The sequence below is a fragment of the Hippoglossus stenolepis genome, chromosome 14 (assembly GCF_022539355.2).
Source record: "Hippoglossus stenolepis isolate QCI-W04-F060 chromosome 14, HSTE1.2, whole genome shotgun sequence".
Lineage (NCBI taxonomy): Eukaryota > Metazoa > Chordata > Actinopteri > Pleuronectiformes > Pleuronectidae > Hippoglossus > Hippoglossus stenolepis.
In genome coordinates, this window is record NC_061496.1 from 11,486,117 (window position 1) to 11,506,153 (window position 20,037).

Consider the following 20,037-nt stretch of genomic DNA (forward strand, 5'->3'; position numbering starts at 1 on the left):
TGTGAATGCCTTCCACTGACTAAGTGTGAAGCAAGACGACATTGAAAAGGCTGCATGTGTGCGCAATGTTTCCAAAGATAAAGGTGACAGGATGAAAATGCTGCCACCTACAGACACGCCTCTTTGAGACATGAGGTCTGTTACATAAGCCGTTTAAAGTCTTTGATGATTATGATCTCCATTCATCGATCCCTCCCTGCATTGAAAAAGGCTTAAGTCTGAGATCAGACCTCTGCACTATGTCAAGTCATGTCATATCCATCGAGGACCTGCAGTTAGTGATTTTGCTGGAGGGAGCGTACCTCCTTTACAACCACTGAGGAATCTGTTCAGAATTATGCACTTACTGTTGTGTGTGATTCTAAGAAAGACTTTGAAATTGAATTGGGCGACGACCTCTGAGCATATGCCCCACAGCCTGTCAGCAATTACAAAGTGTTTTTTTGTGGGTGTTTTCCATTTGTATGGAGAAATGAGGGACTCCAATTATGTCAATGCCAAGAGAAAAAGAGGATTTGATGAAAATCCAAGTTTTAACAGATGTTGAATAACGTGTGGTGTTTAAGTAGTTAGCCGGCAGTTAAGCGTGAATATCAATAGGTAATAAAAACATATCTAACTTCAAGTTTAAAGTAAGATAAGATATTTAATCTACCTTTCTCTCGCTTGTCATTTTTTGTATTTTCTAACCCTTTAGCTACCCCGAAATGTATAGTGCAAAAACACATGATTTTTTTATGAATGATAAAGGCAGAATGCTGAGAAATTATAAAATAAGCCAATTAGGAGTTGACTGGTATGAGCACATCAGGAGTGAAACTGCATCTTTCCCACGTTCAACTTGCCTCATAATGAAATGTTTGTTTCTGTGTCATAAACACAAAGTGCATAACTGGTCTAGATCAAATGACGGCTGAGCGAGGGGCCGCTGATCAGGTGTGCTCAGTGTGAATATAAATCTGTCTTTTCTTTATTGTTTGCAATCATAAAGTTGATTACTGGGGATGGAGGGCAGTAAAAGGGCCGCTGCTGCTTTACTTGGGACCAATCACAGCCTCACAATGAATCTATTCAGCGGATCAACAGATCGCTTTTCTGAAATGTTAACAAATGAAGACCATAACCTGTAATTTAGTTTGGCTGAAATAAATTAATCTCAGAGGCGATGTAAGCCGAGCTAAGGGATCAAATAAAGGTCAATAGAGTTTGCGTTTGTGTAATGACGATCAGAAATAATTAAGAATTCCAGGGTTGTTTATTGGCCTTGTAAACCACTAATAAGTCTGTGCAGGGAATTTTAGATCGACTGTGAAGAACAAAACATTGGCAGTTGTAGGAAAAAATCTGTGAATGTCAAAATTCGATTTGTGCAAAAATGACATCAACGGTGATGCAACAAAAAAGAAGAAAAACAGCTTTTACACGAGTACAAATTCAAAACGGATGGGTTCTCACACTGAAACTGAAGTTACACATTCCACAAAACAGCACAACTATATTCAGCACTGCTATATAGTATATTTTGCTTCTATGTTTAAAAAGGCATTTTTTTACTCGTGACTTCAATGTAGATGTTGATAATTTTTGCACAAGTTTTTTAGGCATTTAAAAATAAGTCTTGATGTTCAGAAACTTGTAGAATCTCATCATGGTTTGTAAATTTATTAAAATAATTTTACAGGCATTCAATCTTTGTGACCTTAGAACTACAGAAGATTTGACTGTAAAGACAATCAGGCAAGTAGGAAAGAGTGATAGACATAAAATCATATCTAGATATTTAAAAATAGATATTTGTTAAAAAATGTTTATGTAAAAGTTTTGTATTGAACTAGCTTGTTCTTACTAATAGGATATAAATTATTGGTTGTTTTGCCAAAGTCTGGCAACTTGAATCAGGAAGTTAAGGCAGACATGTGTGACTAAAATATTTTTAGCCAAACAGTGTGTATCTTTGGTCTAAAGTATTAAAAGGCTTAAAACCATCCATGTTGTCTGCAAATGATAGTAGTGACAGTATTTCATCTGTTGCTTTTCCTGTCCTGAGGAACTATTCCAGTTAAGTTGGCTGACTGTGGTTTTGTGTTGGTACCTTGGCTGGTTTAGGCCGGGTTGTGGTCAGCTGACTTCCAAAGATTTTCATATCCTTTATATTCTCTGCATAGGCAGATGCTGAAACAAGTTAGTTGTCAAACAGTCTTAAATTGCAGCCGATTTCCGACATCTGTCTTTTCAGATGTCTGCATTTTGCCTCTTATCATTGTTTGTTCACAAATTTTATGTTATTTATATATTCTATATTAACTTGGAATTTGATTGGGGACATTTTCGACAATATCAGCTCAAACGTCATTAAAACAACAATTAAGATATTATTGTAGATGATTCCTGTTGCACATGTCAATAGGTAATCGTGTTTTGATGCACGCAACACTGTGAGACTAGCTCAAAATATTACTGGTAAGTTGTGTTGGGGTGCACTGCCCAGCTTAGGTTTTTACACTTTTCAAAGCAATCATAGAGGAATCCAACAGGAATGCTCCTTTAGGCCCTCAAACTGTTTATGAGCAATCCCCTCTTCGCTTATAACAAGTCCAACCTTGCAGGAGAGTTGGCTCACAAAGGGAGGTGGAATGAGGCGGCTCCCTCAGATTTTCCTGCGGTTAGTTGAAAACCCTTGAATAAAGACGCACTGTTAGTCACAGGGCCTCGAGGCAAACATGAGCTGGATGGTGAACAAACAGAAGTGCGGAATCTTCAGTCGGCAGCGGCGACAAACACACTTGCTCAACTGCTACTGTTGTTTTACGTAAACATTCCCATCCCATCGGAACCGGCTTCGCTTTTAAGAATATGGTCATACACAATACACAGTCCAACTGGGCTCAAATTTGGCAACCATAGCAAAAGTCTAAATAGAAATTGCTCTAATTTACCTAAACATGCCTAAAGGACCCCTATGTCTCTGGACCCCAATGAAAATGGTTTCCTCAGAGCTCTTTGCTCAGAAAATCTTAAACATCATTTCACGACTCGACTAGCCAAATATAATAAGTGCGCTGCCACCTCAACTTCAGAGTTTATGAGTGTTGTTTGACAGCCAATTAAACATCCATGGCAGACAATCAAACAGTTTCAATGAGACAGCACGTGGGAACAAAAAGTGGTTGTGACTCATGCAATCTTAATCAAAATCAACTGGCGTTAATCTTCCCATTTCCTAGTACTGATGCTGCTCAACGGGAACTCACACGTTTTACAATGATTTATTATCCATTGGAAATGAAGGCTACGTCAAATATGTAGTCTGTTCTGTATCCTGAGAAAACAAATATATATGTATATGTAGTTATAAAAAAAATGTATTATAAAAAAAAAAAAAGGAGCTTGATTAAGAGGAAAACTTCTTAATCACCCTGTGTCCCCATCAATGTGAGTGAGATGAGGGGACTGTACATGACATTCAGGACTCTCTCTTTCAGGGAGTTGTAGAACGAAGTGGTGGAGTCGGTGTGTAAGTCAATTCGCGTGTCCAGAGTAGGTAAACTTGCCCGAGACATGAATATTCCCGGCACTATGTTTTACTGCTGTTTGATACAATAAACCTGGAATACAAGTCATCCACTGTGTAATGCTAGTATTTCTTATCCCATACCAAGAGTTTGGCCTTTTTCCCTGTCTGAGAAGTGGTTTAGAAACTGCTCCTCTTCCTCAGAAATCACTACAAGACAGCCTTCTTTTCACATTTGCAGTTTTGCATTCTTTTCTCAGCAAATTCCATATCCTGCTGTTTTGTCTTCAAGGAAAGCTTGATGTATTGATATTCTGATGGTGTAGTCACCTTTCGCCTGCCTGAACATGTTCTAGGTACAACTGATCCAGTTCCTGCAAAGTGTTTTATACTTCCATGCAATGCCCCCTTACAATCCATTTCTCTATTCATGATTTCACAGTAAGATCATCTCTTTGATTAGAATAACAGTCTGCCTTCTGAAGCTTTGTGAGGCCATTTTTCCTTCTATTACAAAGGCATGTCAGTGAGATCTTCTATGTGCAGAGCTAAACCCCCTGGCCACTGTGCTGCTCATGGCAAGAGAAACCCGAGCACTGCATCCTCGTGACTGGCACAACTCTGAGCCATGAAACGGCACTATATCAAAGTGTCACAAAACGCATCCGGATGCTTCCCGCAGTGCCATGCTTTCTCCATGCAGTACACACCCACAGCTGCTATACTAAGGAAATTGTTTTACATTTGGGGTAAGGAGGGTAAGGAAAATATGAAGCAAAAGAACTCAATAAAACTATAACTAGAGTTTTTGTAAACAATACATGAAAGATATGTTGTATTGTAGTGTATTTAGTATTCAGAGTATAACAATGCTCAGCGGGTCTAAAGACCTTCAGCAGGTGTGGTCAGAGGGGAAACTCGATGACATCCGAGTTTAATTAGCAAACAATGCAAGTCATCTTTCACCAACTATAAAATATGGTCTTCATTCTTGTTGAATGATGTTTTGATTGTTTAAAAATAGATTCAAACTCAATTGATGAGTGCCTAACCTTGTTGACATCCGTCACGGAAAGCTTTTCAAATATAATGACGCTTGAGGATTCCATAAATAGCTAAAGGATAAGTTAATACACATTTTCTTGCAAGGTGTGCATGGTTATAAGGCTGCGGGTTCGGGGTTAGCCAGCCAGTTCAGGCCAAACACACACACACACACATAAACACACCCGTGCTCATACCTATCATTGACGGGCTTTGACCCCCGTAATCTGCTAGGCCGGAAAGCCTGGTAGAAAGCAGTGGATGGGTTCCTGCATTTTAATGTTGAAGGAAACAGAGACAGGAGAAACATGAGTAAAGGAAGAGAAACATGTACGCTGGCATACATACATACGTACGTATATGCGTGAGAGAGAGAGAGAGAGAGAGAGAGAGAGAGAGAGAGAGAGAGAGAGAGAGAGAATTAGAAAGTAGAGGGATATCCTGAACCACACTGAGAGGTCAAAGGAAATGATGACACAATCCAGATGGCCAGGCTCTATTCAGAAATAACATGATTTAGCAAGAACAGGCGCATGTTTCGAAGTCATAAAACCTGTCATATATCGTCTTTTACTAGTTGAATTACAACCACCTCTTGCTGCTTGTTTTAAAGCTATATATTTAATTCAATATCATTTTATATACATGACAATAATAACTTTTAGACCAAAAAGAATATAACAGGATGTTTGGTGCTTTAAATAATTTGAGTGCACCTAAACAGCACAGGAAATTCAAATTATCATTTGTCTAGTGCCCATTTTCTTTTGTCTACAAAAACCAAAAATGCTAATGGCCTTAAAATTTTAATTAAAATTCTTGTCAGTTTCAGTTGAGATCACCTTCTCCTTGTATTCTCATGTAGTCTTATAACTTATTACACAATTCAGAATAGGACTTTGTGATATCATGACAGATCTAATACTGACCTCAAAGGTTAACTTTGTCATGTCCCACCAGCTATTAACATTCATGAATTTACTACAACTCTACATCTACTTGGCCCGACAGCTTGTAGAGTAGAAAGTAAACTTCAGACAGAGGCAGTTTTCCTGACATAGCGGCTGAGGGTAGATAAAATTACGAGCCACATAAAATATTTATCGGCATTTGGGTATTTGCTAGCATATGGTGTTAATGTTACACGAAGTACATAATTTAACCTCACTGCAAATCTCAGTCCTGGATATCTGAATTTAAATTATTATGTTTAAACTGTTCAATTAGCTTTATAACAAAAATACAGAGTGAAAATGTTTTCACCAAGTTAACAGTCGTAACATCCGGACAAGTACATGCTGGGTTCAAGTTCATGTCAGTCGCCCTGTTGTCTGCCAGTAAATGTAAAACTTTCCACGACTTCTCTAACTATAAGCGCAGGGGTGGTCTACAGAATCATAAACCGTCTTCACCATAAACGAGACACTGCAGTACCAGAAAACAAAAGCAGTCAGGAGAAAGGAATTCATTTATGAAACTTGAAAAGCGGGGTAAACCATGCACTACTATACTAGATGACTGTAAGGAGTGATTTACAGCTGAGCTTCCTTATCTGAGCTCATGACAGATTTATCTCTGTCCCAGCCCACAACCAGGAGCTCAAGACTTAGAATTTCCTCATGCACTGGGGAGGAATTTAGACACTGCATGTTTAAAGAGCTCACAAACAACAGCAGCAGCTGTGAACTCTGCTCTCTGAACACGCCAAAACACCTGGGTTTATTGGGATGGGGGAGGAATATAAATGCATGACGAGCTCATCAGTCAGAGCAGTGTTTCCCCCAGAGTTTGATTCAATCAATTGCGTTAGGAGGGGGTTTATGAAAGGTATTTTCTCGCGATAGACATGTGAACACGCTATAATCTGCACCCAGTGCAGAGAGAGGGAACTGTATGCTTGTCACAGAAATGTACACAGCTGAAGCGGTATCTACCGATGTTATGCCAAATTCCAACTGCCTGCTGAGGACAGTAAAAACTTAATGGAAGATTTGACAAGCCTCTGATGCGGTGAGAGAGGGAGAGAAAGCGACAATGACAACAAATGAAACACTGGCTCAAGATAGAGATCGTTATCATCTTACTTATTAATTATCTCAGTTATTATGAGACATTGGATCACTATGACAGGACAAGAATATAACTATAGCTGGCTGCCAAAGTCTAGGTATTCAATGGTAAACACTGCAAAGGAGTAGGAGACAGGCAGAGTAGTCTGAAGAGAAATTGAGTGAAAAGCTGCGGTTTAAAACCCCTAGAGGTAGAGGCAGGGAAACGAAGGGTAGGACAGGGACGCTTGATGCGTCATCCTACCTGAAACCCCATCAAGAATTGAAGGAACGAAGTATAAAAGTCTCCTTTACAGTGATTCATATTTCAAAGTGAACAGCAGTGCACAGTACATCGCAATATCAAGGAAACTTAAAAAGACCAAACTTCGTGTTTGTTAGCTAATGTTTGTAAAAACTCTGACAATGTCATCACAAATGCTTTGAATGATTTGAAAAAGGCTTTATAAAATCGACTGTTGGTGTGCGACTAGCACCGACATTTTTTGTCAGCCCTGTGAGCCCTGAAACTTTGTGTGCATTTCTTCATGGGGTCAGATCTGGGTCAGGGTGTAAATCAGAGGTTACCGTCTGTAGGAAAAACGCAGATGTAGCCAGGATACGTGACATGGAAAAAAAAATTCTAAGGCACAATTTATGGTCGACGTTTAAATGTTCACACGTGTTTTCATCAGGGATTTAACGTAGAAGTGGAAAACACTGAGCCATGCTGCATCTGCACTGAATAAACCGCCGTACATCAGGTCTGTCAGATGGAGGACGGAGTGGTGTAGTGAAAAAATAATAACATACTGATCCGCCCCAATACATCAATGTCATGTATCATTTAACTAATCAAGTCATTAAGTGTAATCAGATCTAGAGCTAAAATTATTTATCAAAAGAAAATAAATCAGCAACTGTCTTGTTAAAGTTCCTTATGAAGCTCAACTTCAGTGCTGTCACATTGCAACCTCCATCAGCATTAGGGCCGGAGGCTAATGTTTAAGTTACTATAGTCAAATTAGTTCCAGAGTGTGTGAAAATGTAAAGAGCAGAATGTTGTTAGGTAGGTGTGCAAGTTCAGAATCGTAGCCTCTTACCTGGTCGACCTACAGCCGAAGGGGAGAAGCAGGTGATGGTAACTCTCTCAGGTGTTAATTTAGAAAGCATTTAGTGTCCAACTTGACTGGTGTGCACATGACAATAGTTCACCTATAAGTGGGTTTCTGTCAGTTATATTTAGAATGTATAGGTTTTTCAGGTCACTTCCACTGTTTAGGTGATTCCTAAAAGAGCATTAAAATCCATGATGTGAAGGTGAGGTCAAATATGATTGCCTCCATTAAAGTGCAATAGGTTGCCTGAATCTATTTACCTGAGCTAACATGCAGAATAACAATTACATATAGGCCCGAACATAAGGCAATACGTTTTTCTGAAACTTAGGTTTACCAAAGTGGGGATTGTCTTAAACTTCAGGACCAAAAAACTACATGTGTAATTATGGTGCTATACTATAGAGTGTTGTATTATTGGTTGGTTGTAGCCTTAATGTCTATAGTGTTTCAGAGTCTGTCTATCGTGAGTGTTTCAGAGTTAACCAGTCTTAAAGGTGTTTCATTAGTCCAGTTCAACCTCCAGGAGTTTATTGAGGCTGGTGTAACATGTTCCGCTGTCTCAGAGGAAATATGTTCAATGCGAGTGAAAAAGTTCTTAGCATCTCCTGACATCTTCTCGGCAGAAATTAAACAGAGAGAAACTCTATCAAACATTTGAGAATTATGTCCGTCACAAATGATGAACTCAAAATGACTGCAGTCGGAAAAAATCTCAACCCTCAGAGAAATCAATTATTCAAGAGGAATTGAGTGAGAGAGGAATCAACTCGCTACAGCATTTCAGTCAGCTGACAAGTGGCAACTGAGAAAGTGATCTGTCACGAGAAGTCCAACCAAACATTGCGATCACTCACAAGCCACCACGGCATCATATCTACCCACAAACCAAAGAAAAGTCCTGGCTACCGTACACGACACATAGTCCTGGAAAAAGGTGCCAAAAATATGGGTCGCACATTGGGCAAAATGTCAGAAGTAATGTCACATGGTACTGTCAGATGAGGGAGACTGTTCCCTGATCTCATTAAGTGTTTCCCTTTAATTACCTCTAACACACACAGAACAGACCCATCTATCATAGTCTGACTGGCTGTCAGGAACACTGGCAGACATCCCACTGCGTTAGTGGCCCAGTGGACTATCAAAAAATCCACACTGTTAACCGTCCTCTGCAGACACTACCACAGGTAGATTCTGTTTTAGCTGTGCATGTTCCCGGGACAGTCAGCTGATCTCATGGGGCAGGCATAAGACCGGAAATTGCATTTCCTGCCTTTTACAGATCTTAGAAAAAACATGAAATATCTAATCCATATAGTCAACAAGAATATGGGTCATTCTGTCAGGCAGCATGACATGAAAGTCCAAACATGTTGCAGAAATTGGGTTGTTAACTGCAGGTTTTTTTCCTGCTACTGGCTTTTTCATATTCCTGCATGCACAAAGAATTGAGCCGACTATCCAAAAACAGATTTGATCATACATCTTTAGTTTTATGTCGTAAAAAAAATAAATGAGGGGGTCTGAAACTGGACGGTGGGATGAAATGTGACCCACAAGTTGGAGGAGTTCTTCTCATAATGCAGTGATTAGGAGATGCCGTGGGAGAGAGAGAGGAAGAGGCTAAGTGGCGAACAGGGACGTGGCCCTCTGCATGGGACCAAGCCCGTAGCCATACATGGGTCAGGCCAAGTCCCAGCTGTGCAGCTAACCACCACTAACAGCACAACTCCGCCCACTCTCCTATGGGAGGTTGCAACACATAGGACAGAGAAGAGGGGGTCTGTTTGGGGTATTTGTGACTCAACACAAGCAAGATCACAACTAAAGCTTTAGCAATGTTAAAGGCAGGCTGCAACACATCACCAAAGACTGGCAAATATGTAAAGCCAGCGAAAGATGAGTGAAAATATGTCACACTGATATGAGCATTCTGGTAAGCGGCGGGTGTTAATTTCTGCTTGGGTTACACATAATTGTTACCATGAGTACAGATGAGTCAGGATAAATCAGGATCTGGGGTGGCTCATTCATCTGGGTGGCAACTGATAACATCAGCCTGCAGCTACAAAGCCACCCTCTCTGCTCAATTTCACTCGGCGGGGCTCAAGTTCACTGACTCAGTCTGTTAAATAAAGTGTAGAATTGGTTCCTGAAGCGTGACGCTGGCCCAGTGAACTCTGCCATATTTTCCCTCAGGTCTGTTTCTGCTCTGTAACAACACTGGCCTGTTGCTGTCCAGGGGCTTTTCCTGGGGTCAAGCGGCTGGGCACCGCGACGGAGGGGTAAGCATGTGACAACAAGCACAAGGGACATATCGAGCAGGAAAGCAAGCACAACAAACTGACATTATTCAAAATACTTATCACTTACGATGAAGGAATAAAAACAGGTCACAAAACATCTTGAAAATCATCAATAATAATTTTCAAAAGCCAAACGTAGTTGACTTTCTTATGCTCTTATAGTCAGATGGAAAAAAAAACATGAAACAACATGTTCAAGTTGAAAGTTTGAATAAAGTTATTCATGGAGCTGCAACTGAAAATGTCCTTATAGTAGATTCATCATACAATAAACAGTATGCCATTAGGTAAACACTAATCAAGGTATTTGACAGCCACGGTTTGTTTTCTTGGTTTCTTTTTCACTTGTGGTAGGGAAATTTCTCTAATTTTATATTTTCTATCCAAAACACCCCACACTGGAATACACTTGTCTTTACATTATAAATCATGGCCACATAAGGACCTTTCCTTTCTAATCATGGGAAGTGTTATTGCAGAAGGTCGACATCATACTCTGGCTTTGATCCAAAGTCCTCCCAGCTGTTGTATTGCTGGTTGCCTGGGCATTCATATCTCCATGTAGACGAAGCACTAGCAGATTCCTGTGACAAATCACACTCCTTTTACATACCGTACTCTGGGTGTGTCTGCTAGGCATTACATTGACTGCTCTAAGTAAAAACTCCCCTCAACTTCAGGCCTTTTTTCTATTAAAAGAAGCAAAAAGTGCCATGGGTCCAGTTTCAGGTTGTATAGAAAGAGGAATAATGCTGTTAGACTGAGTAGATGCTGAATGTTGTACAAAGTGAACATATTTAGCATTCTAAGGTATGTTACACCTTTGTTAATCTGATCCTTTACAATGCCTGAAATGTAAATATGATTTGACTGCGAACATTTATTTATACCAATGACTAGAAACACCTGACATGAGTCAAAATGACGGGCGCAAACCATACTATGATATACACTGCTACTTGGCAAAATAAATAGTGGTGTTGTAGTCCACTGCAACAGCAACATTTTAAGTTCCAGCGTCCAAAATCAACTTTCATTGTAAACATCAGGTCAGGCAGTGATCTGCATCATTGTTCTGCAACTCGCAGAATTTCTCGAGCATGAAAAGTTCCAACACCAAGAAACTGCACTAAAGTCATACTGTGGAGTTTTTGACCTAGTATTGGTTGTATGTGTTGGGTTAAAACGTGTTAGGATTACTCTCTACAGTCAGTAGAGGGCCATCCTAAAAAATATCAAACAAGACCTATGTCTTAGTGTCTCTGGAGGCCTTATACACCCATGACATGAACTTTTCCAGACCTGACACATCCTAGTTGGGTGATGAAATGCCGTGCGCTGTCCTTCCTAGTTACAGCTGCTGTGCATCAGCTGAGGTTAACCCACTGACATCACAGGAAGTGGTCGCAGGATATTTTCCATTGTTTGGTGTGGAGTTTTTTGGCTGACCTCATTCTGAAGGTGGCAAAGGGGCAGACTGGCAGAGAAGCACAGCTCTGCACAGCGACAGCAGAAGGAGAATAGCAACAGGAATAAGTGGAATGAAACACTGACAAAGTAAAGTGGTTAACAGTAAACTACAATACAGTGTTTTACAGCAAATAAACAGCAACAGTGCTACATGGGATTAAATCAAATGGTGGTTGGTACATCTTAAGGGTACACCCAAAAATATGAATGGAACGGTTATTTTTGTTTTTGTTTTTTACAAAGATAACTCCACCGATCCCTTTCAGTGCAGTTCAACAGTTAACAAGTGTAGTCACTTTCAACCTACGTGCATGTTTCACAGCTCTGAGGTATGTGAGAAGGAAGGTGAGATGTTTTAACATGTTAAACTTAGAGGCTGACTCAGATGAGAAATACAGAGACATGACAGTGTGAAAGTTCAGCGTGAACCAGTCGTCACACATAACCATAGCGATGACCTGGAGGTCAACTTGGCTCCTGATGGTTTACTACTTCTTAAAAGCTTTGAGACTAAAAAAAAACATGTTGAAACAACATGTTTAAAAGCTTTAAGATGGTATGAAAATTGACAGGTTAGGTTTTTATAGACATCAGCATTTCAAATCAAATGATAACAGTTTGATTCACAACACCATTATACAGTTCAACAGTGTTGTGATACTGTGACACGTACACTGAAACATAATCATATAATTACAGGAAGTTATTTGTTGGAAGCGAGTAGATAAATCTTATCATCTGGAAGGTTGCACAGTGTGAAAAAGAGAACGTGTTTGGGCCCGTATGACAAATCCACCCCGATTCAGTGACAAACCAGAGTACCATCTGTTCAACGCACATCGTTTCAAATGACTGAACAAACCGTTATCAGTCTACCCGGCCACAATGACTCACGTCCGTTTCCTTGCAAAAGTTTGCTCATTGTGAGACACTGGAGGAGGTGGGGGGTGAGAGAGTAGTTTGATGCAACGAGGAGAAGACACTCAAGTAAACTTGAGAGAAACAAGAGGAAGACGACAACAGGGGAAGTGTTTGACTGAATGTAAATGCAGACATCAAAGCAAAGCAGGAAACTGACGGTTCGAACAAAACCTGCGCCTTTCTCTGCTAAAGATGATAAATGCACCCTGAAGAATTTGCACTGCCTGCATAGATAGATTCAACCTGCAAAACAGATATGACCTGAGTTGGCCTTTAGAGCAGGTTCGGCACATCTTCACTTCACATCTTCACACATTTTGGAGCTTGTTGAAACAACCCAACCTACACAACTGTCTCAAGTATTTAGCAGAGATTATAGATCTTGAGACCTAACCCTATCCCCTCGCAAATCAAAAGACACAACTTCACAACTTTCTTGGTCTCGACAAAAATGAGAAAGTCTTTTCTTTGACTAGGACCAGACTAAAATGTGGTTTTAGTCGATTTAAGATTATGGATTGTTGGCAGCCGTAATATTGCTTGGTCTGCAAGTGTTTCTAAGTCCATGTGTAGCGAGTCTTTCAGAGTTGCCTCAAAATTGTTTTGTTAGTCCGGTTTAACCTCCAGGAGTTTCTGAAGGCTGGTGGTTCTGCTGCCACAGAGGAAATTAAATTCATGAACAAATGAAAAGAAGTTCCTTGCGTCTCATGACGTCTTTACTGCAGAAATAAAGCAGGGAAGAAATCTGTCAAACATCCAAGGATTACATCTGTCACAGATGTTGACCTCAAAAAGACTGAAGTCAGAAAAATCTTAACTGTCACAGAAACTGATAGTGCGAGAGGAATGAGGGTGTGAGAGAAACCGACTAGGAACAGAATCTGAATCAGCTGACCAGCGGACACTGGAAAAGCAACGTCCGACGGAAAAAACATTCCGGTAGGCAGCCAAACACTGACGTTACATTGTCAGATGGCTTTGGGAAGATAAGACTATTTCAGTTCAAATGAATTCACTATAATTCATGTTTTACTTAATCTCACAAAAATGAGAAGCACTTCAGAACATAGCGTTCACTCAGAGACGTTATAAGAGTCACTTCATTAATGAGCATGTTTATTTCACTTCCCTTCCTGCTAATGTCTAAATTTATTTTATTGATAATGGCTCAAACTTATGTGACAATGTTTATTTACACTGTGAACAATTCCCAAACACCCTCACTCCTTCAATTAGGAGAGTTTCTTCATCTCTCAGCTCATTATACACTTTCACAAACATATACACTGTACATCCACACGCACACAGGACTACAGAACTGATGAATAGTTTTCCCATCAAAGCAGTTGAGCACACAGAGAGAATGGATGACTCAAATGCAGCTGCCTGCCATGTTTTCTACACATCCTCATTACTCACTATTCACACATCCTGGGCTCAGGGGGGCCCTCTGCACTGAAACCTTGTTGTTTGGCCCTTGCTTCCCACTCTGGGAGACTGAATGACCTTAACACACAGCTTCACATGTTCTATAGCAACTGGTCAGTTTGTTATGAGCTGCAGACATTTATATCCCAAAGACTAAGCTCTGATCTGTGGACTGCTTTAAAACAAATCACTGCACTGGAACTGCTGAATCCCCTAACCACTGACTGGTTTTCTTTCTTCTTTGTTTTTTGGCTTTATTTGCTCTGATTTGATTTTAAAGCACCTCTGCACATTGAGATTTTGTATTACTTATCATTAGAATTATTATATCAACTTGAGAATGAGAACCACCCGGTCAGTTCTGCCCAGTGATTGTTTGGAAATTGTAGTCCCATTGCCACTTTGCACGTTTCTCTATTTCACTTCCTCGTTTTGTGTCAAAATATCTGACTTTACTGTAAACCAACAGAGTGAAAGTCAACAAAAACGGAAATTTATGTGATTACTTCTGAGGAAACCCTCAAGTATTTCTTTTGAAATTCACTAAATGACTTTGTCACACTCATCAGTGGCTCATAGGTTTTCACGAGTCCTTAAACAGATCACAGTCCATGATGTGCAATGTTCTGCAGGTTAAGGTCAGCAGCAACAGCAGCAACCATATGTCACTGTCACATAAAGCAGCCAGAGTGAACTTGTTAGAAGATCTGCAGGCTACAGGTGCTTTGTTAGGATGAATTTTATCAAGTAATGTAAGATCTTATCAATGTGCCCCAATAACTTGAATATGACCGTTTTTACACACTTGGTCTGCAAATAACTATCATTGACAGATTTGACATATGTGCAGATTTACTTGTTTTATCTGTAAAAAGTCACATGATAACAAATAAATGTCCTTTGAATAATTCTAATAATAATAATAATAATAATAACTTTCAAGGTACACATGGCTGCTTTATAAAGTTAAGAAAATAAAACAAACCAAGGACAGGACAGAAAGTAATAGAAAGGCTAACTGGGGAAAGTGCTAAAAGGATTTGTGAACAGGTGGTTCTTCAGATTGCTTGTGTTATTTGGTCTGTCTAACAATCAAAGACTCAGTTGAGAGAGGGAAAGGCAGCAAAACATACATTATAGAAGCTTCCACAAGGAAATGTTAAGCATATTTGCTAAAAAAAAAACATTTAAACAGTTAATTGATTACATAGTTGGTTGCAGCTCTGATGGGGCCGATTTTGAATATGGTTTATACCAAACAAATAATCAGACATCACACAAATGTCTCTTCGCATTGATGGCAAAAGATGTGTAGTTGTTGACTTGCTTTGAATTCTGGGAAATTTAAGAAAGACCTCCCCTCACTCCAGCTGTAGCAGAGCTGAGGTTTATATCTCAGGTCTCAGTAGTATTTGCTCCCTCAGTCAGATTCCGGAGAGTTTTCATGGACAAATAAAACCTGACTAAGACAATTGATAAAATCGACATTCGCACAGGTGAATGTTTTCAAAGATTTACTGTGTTCTCTAAAAACACTCATCTTTCTCACAATATGGGTCAAAAGGTGTCACAGTGTGTTACCATGGAAACATGGAACTTACATCAGAATTAGAGTTAACCTGAAACCACCCTGACTAATATCTTAGGTTTAAAATAACAGTCTGTATTTTTCTAAAACTGGTGTGCATTAACTTAATGTGAGATTAAAATGAAGACTGTTGTGACACCACAGACCAGACTTAAATCTTTGGGCCATCCTTAAATCCATCACTCTATGGAACTTTGTTATATGTTGAGCTGCTAAAAAACACTGACAGAGCAGATGTCTGAAATGTTGAAACATTGCATTACGCATATTCTGTACAGTGACAGATGCTGCGCTAATAAACTGTCAACATCCATCGCCAAAGTTACGACCCATACACTGTAAAATTACACAATCTGTCAGCTCAACGTAGCCTCCACTCTCCCAAGTAGTACGTACATACCGGTAACAAGGATCCTGTCAACAGGCTTTAGCTTGGTTATGGCTAAGGTTAGGTGCATACTTAACATACTGTTACCACTTGAAAGAGGAGTCTAACCTGTTCTGTATTGAGACCATTTTGGAAAGGACAACAAAAACAAAAACGCTTGCACACACTGTCCTCATTCCTGGAACAGCCTGCAACATACTCGGTGGTTGATTCAACGGCCTTGCTTCCAGCACAAACTCAGATAGTTATGGTACGCCGCCAGCACCAAGGTTGTTTACTTGCTTTGGCAGGTCCACTCTAATTGGAAGTGATCCCCTGACCACATCTTGCTGAGATAACAGGGTGGGTCCGTTTATGCTAACTTATTCAACCACTTTACCTAACACTGCTGGACCTCTTAGATCTTCCAAATTCTGAAAAGATGGAAAGATAAAACAAACTTGACGTAATTTGAAATCAAAACACAATTCACTGTACCATTGCAAAAAAGGAGGAAACTGTTTGTTCTTCCTCTGTGAAAGAAAACACTGATGTCTTTGAAAACAGCAGCAAATTAGAGGAAACCATTAATGAGCATGATGAGAGCAGTTCCAGGTGACATCATTAAAAGCCAACCTTCGCCAGTTAAATTCGCTGGTGATTGCTGAACACCAAAACTTCCACCCTAACTTAAAAAGAGGCGAGAAGTGTATGAACTTCTCATGACAGCATAGCTCCCTCGATTGATTAAGCGAAAAATGACAAGAGAAGAGTGAATGAAAAAACTAAAACATGCATCAGTATTTAAGATACAGAGACGGAGTGTGTTAACAGGTCAGTAAGGGATCGACAAAAAGGAAGAACCAGAAGAGGAAGACAACACAAGCCAAACAACCATCCAAAAGACAGTGCTGGTGCAGATCGAGGCTGCGGCCACGGGGCACCTGACAATCACTGCCACTCAGGGCTGCTGAAAATGATCCACTGGAGGTTCAGGCAGGTCAGCAATCTGTGGAAAAAAGCTTCGGCCTTGTTTCCACTCACCATGGTAACCAAACTACAACACACAAGACACGCACGCTCTATCCCAAACCTGACTCTCCATCCCACCCTGTCGTCATTCACTCTCTTTTGTGTTAAACTGTCAAATTGCCAAGAGGTAAAAATCGGGGGTAAGTGCTACTGTAGTGAACACGCTCACATTCAGGCTGTAATTTGTGCATCTGTGCAACAATCAGGAATAAATTGCTTCTCTCCTGAGGTTTATGGAGGACCTTAATATATTTCGGTCCAAACAATACCACATGTAAGCGGCTGTTGAAAAGTACCAGTTCACAACAAAGACATGTGACAAGTTGTTGTGTCTTTTATCAAAAGATTTTAACTCTGCAACCAACGCATTGACATTCTGCTTACATATGAGAAAAAGCCAGAGAAAAACTAAATAAAGAAGATAAGTAGAAAGCACCATAGAACAATTAATCCTTAGAGGATTATGACCAAATAATGTGTCTTTGCTTCCTCAAATTTAAGGCTGAATAATGACGACAAAAAACTCAAAACAGGAAATTATAGTGTGTTAAATCACTTGTAATATCAATGCCTCTTTCTGCTCTAGTCAGAGGGCAGGTACTTGTTGCAGAAACTGAGTTTTCCCTAGAGTAAATACACAAAATAATGTTTACCTTACCATTCACCTTTAAGTGACAGGTAATACAATAGTGTGGTGTCACAGCATAGTCAGCATAGAACCATTAAGAGCTAACCATTAAGACAGCTGCTTAAATCCTGAGCTTAAAGTCAATCCTGTGTTACCATATCAGCTGACAGCTGCTTTAAAGACAACCAACAGAAGGAAAGATTTAAATTTTTCCACATTAAAACCAGCAAAATGACTAACAGATAAACTTATTATACTATATTATTAATAATATTATTTCCCAGCTGCTCGAGAGGCTGCATTCACCTCTTTTGGCGGTGAAGGACTCACACTTTCCGCCTAGTTGAACTCATACACACATTGCCGCTGACCTTTTCGTGAAGCTTCCAATCAGATTACAACTTTATGTGACATTCAGTATGTGTGAGGAGAAATTAATCTTGTGCGCGTTCAAGTTTCCGCAAATGCACAGTGATATGTCGGCTCTCAGACATGTCGAGGAGGTTTGTAAATCTGGCAGCTGGTTGACTTTCCGTTTGTTGGGGCGTCAAGTTCATCGGTTTGTTTGCTGATATGAGCAGCAGTATTTCAATATAGAGGAAACCATGTTCGCAACGAGAGATGTGTGCGAGTGTGTGTTCGTCTCTGTCCCGCTCTTCACACATTTCTTTAGTTATTAATCGATTGTATCAGTACAGCACAACTGCTGCTTTGAAGCGACGAAGAAGAAACTATTTTTGCTAAAAGAAAATTTCAGTTTTATCTGGGATAAACAAATATACTTTTAAGATAGACACATAGATTTGCATACTCGTCAGTATCGGAGGCATTTCCACAGACATTCTACACAATGCTGGTATTGGAACATCTATATTTGTGACTAGGTGGTTGCAGGTTCAAATCTCTGCACTGACTGGGAGCAATAACATTCAGAGGTCAACAGTCTGGAACATAAGTTGAAAAGGTCTGTATGTGAAAACCCTTACTTATGGCCATACGAGCTGACGTCTCATCACCAGTACAAGAAATTCATTTGCCACAACATTAAACACCAAAGTCACAAAAACTAGAATTAATCACTGATGTAACTTTGCAGGATTCTTCCAGTCAACAAGGCAACTAAAACAGTGTCAGGCAGTGTTAGAGCAGAGGAGTGTGTAAGAAGCAACCAGCTGACAGAGTCACATGAAAGCAAACCACCACCATACAAATGAATTAAGAAAAGGTTACTGATTACCATGCTCCACTGCACCAATTCATCAATATCAGCCGTTATTGCACAGGCCTTACACTTCTGAAGTGCATCTTTGCCAGATCCCATGACTGGGCTGTGGATGGTGCTCAGTGTGATTTGTGTTGATGTCGAAAGAACAGCATGACGCAACTTTTACAGAGGGAAAAATAGCAGATCTCTCTAATGGCTCATTTTCATAATATCTATTACAAGAAAGTGGAAACTTTGAGTAGGTATGTATCTATCAGAACAATCCACTTGATTTCAAATCAGTTATTGTGCTGCCTTCTTCATAAAATAAAATATTACATAATAAATTGTGCAACAGGTTTTACTTTAAACTATTTTTATGTAATGAAGCCATCACTGTTTTTCTGCTTAATAAAATCTAATCTATTACTGGTTAATAATGAACATTCCTAATTGAGTGCAGTGGTCTTTCCTGGGAGGAGTAAGTGAGTTAAAGGCCAAGTGTTCCTATTGAAGGAAACCAATTTGTCCCAGGGGCAGAGGCAGCTTCATCATTATATTTGGCAGAGCTGCAGCCTATTGAGAAGAGACACTAACCATTCCAAGCTGAGGGGAAATCACTCTCATCTCACGGCTCCTCCCCCACAATGCTTTGTTTCACTTTTTATGATGCACTCTAATTGAAAACAGAAACAAACAATGAAACTTGGAACGGATTTCTGCGCAAAAACCCGACCTGGCGAACAGAACAACGCACCTCTAACAAGGAAAGAAAGTCTTGATTTGTGTCCCGTTATATTGGGGGTGTGTTCCTTGAAATGAGTCCTTTCTGAGATTTACAAGAAAGTTAAGTGAGTTAACAAGACATTTTAATTATAAATGATGATAGTTAAATTATGCCTATGAATGCCAACTTGCCTTTGGGCCTCACTCAAAACTGCAAAAGTTTTGAGGTTAACCATGGGTGGTTGTACATGTGCATAAATGAAGCAAGCAGAATCCATAAAGAGAGATTTGTGAAAAGTAAAAATGGCAGGCGTATGGCTGTTTGAAGCCACAAAGGGGATTTCACTCAGTATTTGTAGTATTGATTCAGACAGTAAATGCATACCTCAAAAATTTTTGTAAATGAAAATGTGGTCCACTTGCACTGTAAAAATGTTAGTTTGTTGAAAGATTTTTACTCTCTCTCTGGTGTAAAATAAAACGTGTGGTGCATGCTGGACGGCGAAAACGCACATTCAAGTCAGCAGGGGTGAAACTTGGGGGCCACGCCACAAAGAACAAAAACTAACAACATATGAACCCAAAAATGGCTCAGGAATCATGGTCTGAACAAAACATTGATTTGGAGAATCATTACACCCCT

The 20,037-nt window shown here is 39.8% G+C and overlaps 1 protein-coding gene across 2 annotated transcripts in view; it reads right to left on the reverse strand.

The window, feature by feature from the left end:
* Positions 1-20,037, reverse strand: part of tsc22d2 (TSC22 domain family 2) — a 33,092-nt gene that overhangs the window by 9,240 nt on the left and 3,815 nt on the right. The window contains exon 2 of one of the 2 annotated variants that reach the window (XM_035176141.2): positions 4,753-4,824. The exons of the other annotated variant lie outside the window; for it this stretch is intronic. Coding sequence (XP_035032032.1) covers positions 4,753-4,824 — 72 coding nt within the window. The remainder of the gene's footprint in view (positions 1-4,752; positions 4,825-20,037) is intronic. 2 annotated transcript variants of the gene reach the window in all.